The following is an 11,904-nucleotide window of genomic DNA, read 5'->3' as shown; positions in this document are numbered from 1 at the left end:
ACTATAGTGTTCTTAACTATAAAAGAGGAAGTAGACTATACACTTACTATTAAGCTACACAAGAAAAGGATTATTACTACGCCTAGTAAACCTTTTAAAGAATCTAATAAGGCAAAGGTAAAAGCCTTTGTTAACTATAGTATATTTTATATTATTACCTATAACAAGAAATCCTATAGTAACACCTATATATTTAAATTATATATAGTCTATAAAATAAAAGGCAAAAATAAATAGCCTTATAAGAAATTATAGCTTATTATCTAAGGCTATATAAATAATAGTAAAGAAATAATTCTTATATAGTTACCTACTATCTAGTAAATAGCCTAGTAATTAATACTTACTTTTGCCCCTTTACTACTTTAATATAGATTTCTCCTCTAGTTATATAATATTACCTAGGCGTATACCTAATTAGTAACACTATTAAATTATATTATTCTTGCCTACTTGCCTATATAAATTTACTATCTTTACCTAGTAAATATAATAATAATAGTAACTAAGCTATTATATAGTATTATAGAGGCAGAAACCTACTAGTAGGTAACTTATAACTACTATTATAAAGAGAATCTCTAGATAGATTTATTAACCTTTAACCTTTACTTATTAATATTATTACTTAATAATAGTAACTTTAGATTAATTAGTATATAAATAGATAATATAATTAGCCTTATAAATAGTAAATTCTCTACCTATAAAGAGAAAAAGCTTAAGAAGGCTATATTTATAGTAAAACCTAAGTAGTTACTTATAGCTAATAACTTTATTACCTTTAATAGTAGTATATTATTTATTACTACTAATAGTAAGCTTACCTTTTACTAAAAAGGCTAAGGTAAAAAGCTCTAACTTATTAATAAGAAATTACCTACTACCTAGTAAGATTACGTTTAGTAATACACCTATAGTGTATATATTACTTCTATTTACTAACCTAAAGCCTACTTTAACTATTTAGTTACTGCCTAACACTAATTACCTATAGCAAAAGAAATTAAAGCTCTAAACTACTAAATTAAATAGTAAATTAATAACCTTAACTATAGCCTATAATTCTTACTAATTAACCTTATAACTACTAAGCTCTTTATATTTATTAATAGCTTATTTATAAATAACTATAACTTTACCTCCTAACTTAGCTTTATTATAGTCTTTACTAATAAATAAATTATTAAGTAACCTACTACTAACAGTAAAAGCTTTAAATTAGCTAGTAATATTATCTACTTTAGCTTAATAAAGTATAAAAAAGTTATATATAGTATACTTGCCTCTAAGGTCTATAGGATAGTTACTAGCGCTAACGTTGCCTATATAATTAGTACTACTTTATAATAATTACTAACTGCCTTAAGCTACTATAAATACTTATAATACTTTATATTAACTTATACTTACTTTATAAGTGCCTTATAAAACTTAGCACTATAAAGGAGAAGTAACTTATAATAGATATTATAGCCCTTTACTAGTTATATAAACACTACAAGATTTTAAGATACAGTAGATTTATAGTAGTAATAACCTAGTAGATAGATTTATAAAGTTATTACTAAATAATATATTAAAGAAGCTAGTTAATAATAGGTAGTTAAAGATATAGATAAATAGATAGGTTTCTTGTATATAATAGGCTATATAAGTAAAAAGTATTAAATACTTTTTAGCTTCTTGTTTTTTATTATATTTTTTAGCTATTCTTTTAGATATAAATAATAGGGGATTTTTAGCACTATAGAAAGTTACTAGTGTTATAATATTAACTATTATAGATAAATATTAGAGTTATTAGGTTAACCCTAATAACTTATTACTAGTAAATCCTTAGATATTTAGCTATAGATTCTCTAAGGATTTATAGGTAATAAGTTAGTTATTTAACTAACTAACCTATAATAATTATCCTTTTTTCTTTATATATAATAGAGAACTATAGTTACCCCTATTATTTATTAATTACTACTAATATATATAGTTAACTATATTAACCTATCCCTTAGTGTTACTAATAAATACTACTAAACTATATTATTTTTATCTACCTACCTATATAAATTTATTATTTTTACTTAGTAAATATAATAATAATAGTAACTAAGCTACTATATAGTATTATAGAGGTAGAAACCTACTAGTAGGTAACTTATAACTACTATTATAAAGAGAATCTCTAGATAGATTTATTAACCTTTAACCTTTGCTTATTAATATTATTACCTAATAATAGTAACTTTAGATTAATTAGTATATAAATAGATAATATAATTAGCCTTATAGATAGTAAATTCTCTACTTATAAAGAAAAAGAGCTTAAGAAGACTACTTTTATAGTAAAACCTAAGTAGTTACTTATAGCTAATAACTTTATTACTTTTAATAGTAGTATATTATCTATTACTACTAATAGTAAGCTTACCCTTTACTAGAAAGGCTAAGGCAAAAAGCTTTAACTTATTAATAAGAAATTACTTACTGCCTAGTAAGATTATGTCTAGTAATATACCTATAGTATATATATTACTTTTATCTATTAACCTAAAGCTTACTTTAACTATTTAGTTACTACTTAACACTAATTACCTATAGTAGAGGAAATTAAAGCTTTAAACTACTAAATTAAATAGTAAATTAATAACCTTAACTATAGCCTATAATTCTTACTAATTAACCTTATAACTACTAAGCTCTTTATATTTATTAATAGCTTATTTATAAACAACTATAACTTTATTTTTTAACTTAGCTTTATTATAGTTCTTACTAATAAATAAATTATTAAGTAACTTACTACTAACAGTAAAAGCTTTAAATTAACTAGTAATATTATTTACTTTAGCTTAATAAAGTATAAGAAAGTTATATATAGTATACTTACCTCTAAGGTCTATAAGATAGTTACTAGTGCTAATGTTACCTATATAATTAGTACTACTCTTATAATAATTACTAACTACCTTAAGCTACTATAAATACCTATAATACTTTATACTAACTTATACTTACTTTATAAGTGCCTTATAAAGCTTAGTACTATAAAAGAGAAGTAACTTATAATAGATATTATAGCCTTTTACTAGTTATATAAATACTATAAGATTTATAAGATACAGTAGATTTATAGTAGTAATAACCTAGTAAATAAATTTATAAAGTTATTACTAAATAATATATTAGAGAAGCTAGTTAGTAATAGGTAGTTAAAGATATAGATAAATAAATAGGTTTTTTATATATAATAGACTATATAAGCAAAAAGTATTAAATACTTTTTAGCTTTTTATTTTTATTATGTTTTTTAGCTATTCTTTTAAATATAAATAATAGGGGATTTCTAGTACTATAGAAAGTTACTAGTGTTATAATATTAACTATTATAGATAAATATTAGAGTTATTAGGTTAACCCTAATGACTTATTACTAATAAATCCTTAGATATTTAGCTATAGATTCTCTGAGGATTTGTGGGCAATAAGTTGGTTATTTAACTAACTAACCTACGATAATTACCCTTCTTTTCTTCACGTATAATAGAGAACCATAGTTACCCCTATTATTTGTTAATTGCCACCGATATGTATGGTTAACTGTATTAACCTATCCCTTGGTGTTACCAACAGCATCATTGATGAGACCAATCCCTTATATTATGGGCAGTACGCCGGAATTGGCTCCGCGCTCAACACAATCCAGCTCGTTGAGTCTGCCGATTGTGTGCTTTGGCTGGGTAATCTTCCTTCAGACTTCAACACGTAAGTATCCTTTGCTACATGAATCACGCTCGACAAGTAGATTGCTGAATCTATCGTTAGAGGGATGTTCTCTGAGCATCTGAGTGACTTAGTTACTGTGATTGATTTCCAGCGATTCTTCGTCAAGGTGAGAATAAAAATCTTCTACTTTACGTTCAATGGCTCACAAAGCACGCATGAGCTGACCTGAAACTAGATCGGCGAGGCAACATACGAAGCCAAAATCACTCAACTTCTCCCTAGGCTTGCTGAGGCCGTCAAGAGCAAATTGCATCTGCAGCATCGAGGGGTTGAGGCCCAATCATCAAAGCGATCTAAGCTTCCGCAGCCAGCTACCATCGAACAGGACTGGCTTTGGGATGTACGTCCTACTTTTCTTTGCTTTTCATCATACTTTTTATCCTCCGTAAAGATACTCCAAAGCCTATCGATAAACTAATCGCCTTTTTGAACAGCGCTTCTCATCCTTCCTTCAGCCAGGAGATCTTGTCGTCACTGAGACTGGTACCGCTCAAATCGGCTTCGCGCAGACTACTCTACCCACTGGCTCCCACTCCTGGACTCAGGCCGTTTAATGCAGCATTGGCTATACGGCCGGCGCCGCAGCCGGCGCGTCAGTCGCCGCCAAGGAGATGGGCACGTACAAACGGATGGTGCTGATCACGGGAGAGGGCAGCCTTCAGCTGAAGGTGCAGGCCTTTGCCATCCTGAATCGATACGGCATCCCGCCTACTGTGTAAGTCAATCGCACTCAGTCTGGTCGAAGTGGAGCCTTAGGCGATTGAGAAAGGTATGAGCCGTGGCTAATGAATACAACACAAAGCTTCATCCTGAACAACGACGGATACACCGTCGAACGCTACTTCAACGGCATGGATGCCGCGTACAATCAAGTGCCTAAGTGGGACTATTGTGCGCTCTTCAAGACCTTCGCTCCTGGTCTAGAAATCAAAACCTTCAGGGTCAAAGGCTCTATGGAGCTAGATGCATTGCTGTCGAACAAGGAATTTCAGACTGCCATGTACCCGCAGGTAAGGTGCCATGCCATCGTATTACACATCACACCAGCTTGGAATAGAAAGTAATAAGACTAACCGCGCTTTTTTTGCAACCGTGCGTTGAGATGATTATGGACGCAAAAGACCTACCTACTACGTTGCGAGACGTATTTAGGGTAAAGGCGAAGGAGGTCAAAACTGCTACTAGGCCGCAGTGAGGCTTAAAGACTATGTTACTTGCCGTAGCTGACGTGAGAGATCTTTTTGATGAGAGCTATATGGAGGAGTAGGCAACTTATACCATACTACTCCTTTCCGATACCCAGGTCTGCACAAAGCAATAGACTGGTTGATATACCGGGACCCTTTTCCCTTTCTATTGTGTATGATATTGATGAGAAGAGTCAATTTTGATAGGTGGACCAGCACAATGTACTTTGGCTATGAAGTGAGAGGAGAGGTTGGCTTTTGGATTTTGGAAACACGCAAAGAGACCGACAAGCTAGTCCACCGTTATACCCAACACGACCGCAAGTGTGTCTTTAAGCTCCCGCGCCGATCTATCCTCTTCTTCCTTCAGGTCTTCCTCAAATCCGCCACCGTAGCCAAAGTATTGCCTGATGCTGCTCAGATAAAAGACGCAGTCCAACATGAACAGAGACCATCTGGACCGCAGCATCTTCCATGTGGGCTCTCGCCCACTAGCTTCCACCGAACGCATGGCCGCGAGCCCGATGAGTTTGATGCGATTGACCGGCGAGCCGAGGAAGCGGTTGCTGCCTTGCACCAGGCCGAGGTTTCGCTCCAGGAAGACCAGCTCCGGCGGCCACAGCCCATCGCTTCCGAAGTAACCAGCAGCTTCGGCAATCATGCGCTCCTCGCGCTCCTCCGGCGTCTCATCGCTACGCGTCTTGTCGAGCTTCTTGGATCTCATGGTGAAAGCATCGGCCCACGGTTCCGGATCCTGCATGCCCCAGGCTTTTGAAACACTGGTCAGGGTCTCGGTGTCCTGCGTGAGGAGGCCCTTCCAAAACCGGGCGTACTGTAGCCGCAGGTTGTCGTCGAGAGTGATGTAGAGACCGTGGTCGAGGAGAACGATCTGGGGCTTGCCCGATGGTGTGCGCCGCACAAAAATGTTACCAGGGTGGGGATCACAATGAACGAATCCGTAACGGAACATCTGGGCCGAGAAGAGCTCGATGACAGTTTCCATGACGTCGCCCAGTTTGAGACCCAAGCCGCCGCCCGTCGGCGTGTAAGGCGCCGATATACCCTCTTTATCCCACAGATTTAGGCCGTTGATCCATTCTGTCGTCAGCACGCGCTTCGAACTCAGCTCGTGGTAGACTTTGGGGATGTGGACATGGTCGCGGAGCCGTGGGTCATTGCGGATGAAGCTCGCAAGGCGCTCTGCGTTGGATCTTTCATGCTCAAAGTCGGTCTCTTCCATGACGTGGTTGACGAGGAAATCCCCGAGCGATTGCATGGGAATATCAGTTGCTTCCGCGGTGAATTCAATCATGCGCCTGTGAAAGTCAGTCAGAGGAATATCAGCCGCTGTGGCAAGGCCTGACAAGGCCTGACAAGGGCAAGCAAGGCAAGCTCGATTTGAACGGCGCCAGATATAAGCAGCGGAGCAAGGGGGGGTGTAACGTACTTGAGCGTCGATAGATCAGACGACACCTGAGCGGCAATTTGCCTTCGTTGCACCTTGATAGCAACTTCTTGACCGTCCGACAGCCGTGCATAGTGAACTTGGGCAATGGAAGCCGCCGCACGAGGTTCAGGTTCAAATGCAGGGCCGAAGAGCTGCTCGACACTCTGTCCAAAGTCCTCTCGGATGACGGCCTCGACGTCGGACCAAGGAGACGGCGTGGCATCGTCGAACATTTCGGAAAACATGCGCTGGTAGTGGTCGGGCAGAACACTGCCCTGCATGGCGATGGCCTGACCAGCCTTGAGGTAAAGGCCGCCATTGCGCTTCAGCATGTCGCAAACGCGACGAGCGTTGCGGTTGTGAAGGGCGTCGACGGAGACACCAGAGATGTAAGGGTTACTTCCGAAGTGCAGCTTGTAATCGAGGCCGACGAGGGCCATGGTCCCGTATGCCCTGACACTGCGCATCCCCACACTCCCCAGATAATACCGGTCAGCAGCATATGCTGTAAGAGTGATGCCGCCGAGGAGGTACATGAGTTTCCGAACAATCCGCTTCGGCTTCCTCGCCACCCGCGGGGTGGTAGCCGGCTGGGACGGGGCCGGTTCAGTGCCCAGGGTTGCGCGGGAGCTGTTGCCGAAAGATCTGACATGGTGTCGAGCCGGTCCAAGGGGGTCTCCAAAGGAGAACTGTGGACAACTAAACGACTGTAAGAGCGACAAGCGGCCGCCAGATATTTGCGAAAGGGGAAGCAGGGATCTGCGACGGAGGACGGTCTGGATAGGCACCGGCCCCAACCGGCAAAGAATCGGCTGGTACATGGTCGAGGCCCGGTTACCGAAACCAATTGTCGTATTCGCAGGAGAGCAGAATGAGAACGAAAGAAAGGAGCAAGACACGGGGAGGGGGATGGGCGGATGGATGGGTGAATGGAAAGTGACGTGCGAGATGCGAGAAAGAGTACGGCGCGCAGCCTTGACCAGGGTGACCGTCAAGACAGTAAGCAAAAGTGGTGTTCTCGGGAATAGACCAGTCAGACAGTAAGGTAACCGAGACGGGTCAAGCGGCTTTGGAGAAGCCAGGGGGCGTGAGAGAGGGGTAGCAAAGCAGCTGCAGGATTCAGGTTGTACAAGTTTGCCTAATGGATGAACTCAGGTACCAGAAACGGAGTTCAGATGATTCTGTACGTGTCTAGCTTGCAGATTCTTCCCCGGTATCAGGCTGAAGTTCAACTTTCCCGATAAGTACCTAGGTGCACAAATAGTTTGTACATATACGGGGAGATGGAATATAATTACTGCGCAGATTATGTGCTTCTTCTGTTTTTGAGAGTTTCCTCTGAGACGGGCCATGAGTCCACACGATCTGATTAGCTACTCGAAGGAATACCCAGCCGTACCTACTATTGGTATACAATAGCCGTCCCGTCTCATCACGGCCAGGGTGTCTCTCAATACAGAGGAGCCCGTCAAAAGACCTTGCAGAGAATGCTAAGACTAAAAGTGGAGTATCCTAGCCTCAGTACTTGAGAATACACTCCTGTTGAACTCTCACTAGATATGTCTGGAGCATAGGAGTGCTACAGCAGCATGAGATTGCTTCTTAGGGGCCTTTTTAGAAGTAGGTTGACGATTACGGAGTATGTGATCTGAGATGTACTGTGCTGTATTGATACTATTGCCTGGGAGATGGTGCTTCTAGCGCCTTGGCATTCCCTGCAAGGTCCTTTGGCAGGCTCTTCTGTAGCCGTCCCGTCTCATCACGGCCAGAGGGTGTCTCAATACTCATCACTGCTTACCTTGGAACCTTGGCGGCTTGGAAGCTTGGAAGCTTGGAAGCTACCAATAATATGTAGCATCTAAAGCCACCCCTCCACCCTTTTTGCCACTCAACGGCCCGCCCTACGGTACTCTGCAGGCTACCCTTTGGGGCAGGCTGCCGCCGTCCCGTAAGACTGACCGGCAGCCGCCACATCCGTTTCCTGCCCGTACCCTGCAGTGTCTGCGCCTGTGGGGTCGAGACTTAGAAGCTAGTTCCAACCAGGAACGGAAGACAGGACTCAGCTACATCAGCTCTGTGCCGCAGTGATGTGAGTCGGGTTGGTTGCGCGGCAATCGGCATAGGCTTGGTAGTATAAGTAGGATAACGGGATCCAATCTAGGCAATTGCGCTGTTGAAGCCGTCACGACCGGGAAGCACTAGTCCGTATTCTTGATTAGTTGATTAATCATTCAAATCACCTATACAGTGGAGTCAAACACTGTCAAGGTAGATAGTTGTTAAGATACGCGCAGTGTGCGCGGCAAATGCTTAGGGAACAAGCAGTGAATTAGACTTACTTTTTATAGTTATTTAGCTAACAAGAGGGCCGGGATTAACCTAGAATTACTACCTTAAGAAAGGGGTAATATCTAGTAATTCCATTAGGGATCTTCCTTATGAATAGTTATATAACGACCAACTAACATGATCACGTTACAATTCCTACTATAGTCTATTTAACAGTTCTAGCCCGAGTAAAATCTTACAAGGCTGCGCAGTGCTGTGAAGGCATGGCAACCAAATCATCATTCGCATCGTAGCATAATTTGTAATTGTTAAATCTTATTGCCTACTACACGTTGCACCCCCGCGTCTGACACTAGTCTACAGGCACATCTCAAGCAACCTCAAGAGTTCTCCTTTTGGCATCCTTCCAGCACAGTGCATCAGCAGGATGCTACCCAAGGCCGCATTCGACCGCGCGCCGTCATTTGCAACCAGGGCTGAGTTCAGGGCCCACAGATTTGGAACCTAGAACCGTTCGACTCGGTCAGCGAGATGTCTGCGTCTGGGTTTGTCTTGGCATTCACGGTGTTCGTGAGGACGCCCCAACAGATGATAGCGCTTACTAGGTCCTGCACCATCCTTCTGAGCCGAAGGCAGATCTTCTCTCTGTCGCCGCCGTCCATCATCTGCTGTATGTCGGCCACCAGTGCCGTGCGCACCGATGCTCCTTCTGACGTTAGCATCGTCTCGGCAATTTTCAGCAGCTCTTCGTAGAACCCTCGCCTCTCCCAGACGCTCCACTCGCTTGCCCTGTGGAAAACATCAGATACCACCCGAGGCAGCCTTCGGTTCCGGCTAAGTCGCTGTTCGTTGGCTAGCGACGACGACGCGCCGAGTTGCTCGCCGTAGTACGCCATCACCAGCTCGTCGAAGCTACCGAACCCCGCTGCCTTTGCCTGATCCATGACACTTCCCAGACGCTCCTCCAGTGGTGCGCTCTTGTTTGGCATCGCGTGAGAGTCCTTCTCCCCACTTGCAAGCGTTTGTTCAACCGCCTTGTTTGGCCCCGACGACACGCTTGATCCCGGTGTGTGCGGTACACCGCGCTGGCCCGGCTGATGCCAAGGAAAGCCGTAAAAGATACCGTCAGGCGTGTAATTTTTTGCGATTTGGTCAAATTCAAAATACATCTCATCGTCGTTGGCGGGCGAGAAAGTGACGCTGCTGGATGGGGCTGGCGTCATGATATTGGCAGGAGCAGCAGTCGTTGCCGCAATCTGCAAAGCCTCGGAAGACGTCGCGATATGGGCTGATAGGCGTCAGTTAGCACAACTACAACGGGGCGGAAATTCTTCAATGGACAAGATGAACCACGATGGGGCGATAGAGGGGAATGGGGTGCGTGCCTGTGCGCCCATCATCTTGGGATTGTGCATCGGGCAACGGCGTCTTCTCCCGTATCGTCTTCAACTTGTCCAACATCTGGGACTGCATGCACAAACATTTAAGCATAAAATCCTGTGACATGTCCCTGGACCACTCGCCGCCATCGATGTTTGTGTCCGGGGCCGCCAGATGCTCCGGGGACATCAGGCCGCCCCCGAAGAAGATTCCATCGCCGCAGTCCATGGCGGTGGAACGGGGCTCTTGGTAGATATTAAGTATGTCGAACTGCGCCAGAGTTGACTTCTCTGTTGTCGAGGACAGGTGTGATTGGTGTGAATCTACCGTAGGCATCAAGGTAGGGGAAGCGTATGTCATTGTATCGTCCGTGACACCACTGCTGTTGGGTAATGGATCGGGTAATGGATCGGGTACTGGCACTGCATTTTGATCCCGCTGCGTTTCGTGATACTCGAGCCTATCTTGTAGCATCTTCATCTTTTCCTTCATGCGGTGGCCTGAATCATGTTAGTAAGTATATGGATGTGGAGCATAGTGCCAAACAGAAAAAAGAACACGTCGGACTTGTGCAACTAACGGTATACCCGCTGAGCAACTCTGTTTTGAAGTTTTTTCTTCTCCTTGCGATTTTCTATGCCCGTCCAGTCGTCTTCCGGGGATAGTTTGCTCACGCCTGGCAAAGAGTATGGCCTTGTGTATATTGTTGAAACCGCGTCTGTGCTAGTACTCTGTTCCCCATTTTGAGTCATGGTGTTCAGGTATAATATTATGTAATGCCGAAATGAGTAGTTGAAGACAAGATCCAAGAAGAGTAATTATGCAAGTGAATAAGCTATAAGAGAAACAATATGTCTATCTGACAGTCGCTGAGCCACAGTTCTCGCAATCTTTCTACTCGACTGACGATGGAGTGAGGTGAGTAATATATGTACGCAGCCTTGCTTGATAAATCGACCGCGCTTAAGTAGATCAAGAAGGAGCAAGATGCCTTGTCTTGCCATCATCAAACAGTAGGAAGCTCGCTGCGGACGGCTTAGCGCCTAAGCATCTCAGAGGCACATACTGCTCCTATGGCCATTGTGAGGGCATGGTGGCCAAGTTGTTTCAAGGTGGTGCACTTGGCAAGGACAGCTGGGGGCGGGAGAATCCCACTATGTAGGATGGACTAGGCTGCCGAGTTATTGCCGCACCACGAAACGGAGATTTAGCGATCATGTAGAGGAGGGCGGGAGGGAGAAGGGGGGCGGGAGGGAGAGGGGGGGCTATACACAGTAGGTACCGTTTGATACCACATACTTTTCAGGTTACTCGTATCAGAAAGGAAATCGTTCCTTGCCTATGTCATCTGGATTACAATAGCTTCTTCCACTTAGCCGAGCCCGTCAGGTTCATCTGATGTAACCAGTCTCATTGCCTATTAACTCGTCCCATTGCTTACTCGAAAGCTACTTCCCATTCGAGAGGAAGGCAAAGTTGCTTCTGCCATTGCCTGAAACTATTGGCTGACTGCAGTTATACGTTATGCAGGTGGAAAATGTTGTAGCCAAATAGCCTTTCGTATGCACTGTCAACGTCAACTGTGGAGTGGAACTTTGTTCTGGTCTGTAGTATCCGTACATCGTAGGAATCTGGGACCCACAGACGTGCCATAGAAGGCATACCAGCCCTTTCAATAACCGGAAACTAGCCAATCCGCCTCCCACCTTTGCTAGGCTCCTTGCTTGCTGACCAGGTTTCATTCCTTGCCAATCTTGCCAAGGACGCTCCTCTGACCGGTCATATAATTAGCTTCGTCTCCAGGGACGTGATTCC

At 42.9% G+C, this 11,904-nt stretch overlaps 3 protein-coding genes across 3 annotated transcripts; 1 reads left to right on the top strand and 2 right to left on the bottom strand.

Annotated features, from left to right (window-relative positions):
• Positions 1–3,592: 3,592 nt before the first annotated feature.
• Positions 3,593–5,018, top strand: LY79DRAFT_675229 (thiamine diphosphate-binding protein; the record flags this gene model as incomplete). The annotated part of the gene is made up of 7 exons (XM_060564420.1): positions 3,593–3,765; positions 3,826–3,892; positions 3,962–4,126; positions 4,221–4,269; positions 4,372–4,501; positions 4,589–4,796; positions 5,010–5,018. The coding sequence occupies 7 exons, from the start codon at positions 3,593–3,595 to the stop codon at positions 5,016–5,018; spliced, it is 801 nt and encodes a 266-aa protein (XP_060406997.1).
• A 39-nt stretch (positions 5,019–5,057) lies between these two features.
• On the bottom strand, positions 5,058–7,375 carry LY79DRAFT_159031 (ABC1 family-domain-containing protein). Its single transcript, XM_060551125.1, has 3 exons — positions 7,234–7,375; positions 6,421–7,010; positions 5,058–6,289 (listed from the first exon to the last, which is right to left on the bottom strand). The coding sequence occupies exons 2-3, from the start codon at positions 6,954–6,956 to the stop codon at positions 5,266–5,268; spliced, it is 1,560 nt and encodes a 519-aa protein (XP_060406996.1). The 5' UTR covers positions 6,957–7,010; positions 7,234–7,375; the 3' UTR covers positions 5,058–5,265.
• Positions 7,376–8,597: 1,222 nt separating this feature from the next.
• Positions 8,598–11,306, bottom strand: LY79DRAFT_573525 (uncharacterized protein). The gene is made up of 4 exons (XM_060559481.1): positions 10,670–11,306; positions 10,095–10,589; positions 9,312–9,997; positions 8,598–9,213 (listed from the first exon to the last, which is right to left on the bottom strand). The coding sequence occupies exons 1-4, from the start codon at positions 10,839–10,841 to the stop codon at positions 9,067–9,069; spliced, it is 1,500 nt and encodes a 499-aa protein (XP_060406995.1). The 5' UTR covers positions 10,842–11,306; the 3' UTR covers positions 8,598–9,066.
• Positions 11,307–11,904: the final 598 nt, after the last annotated feature.

The sequence above is a fragment of the Colletotrichum navitas genome, assembly GCF_030913465.1.
Source record: "Colletotrichum navitas strain CBS 125086 chromosome Unknown LY79scaffold_204, whole genome shotgun sequence".
Lineage (NCBI taxonomy): Eukaryota > Fungi > Ascomycota > Sordariomycetes > Glomerellales > Glomerellaceae > Colletotrichum > Colletotrichum navitas.
Note: the sequence above shows the minus strand (reverse complement) of the source record. Positions and strands in the feature narration are given on the sequence as shown.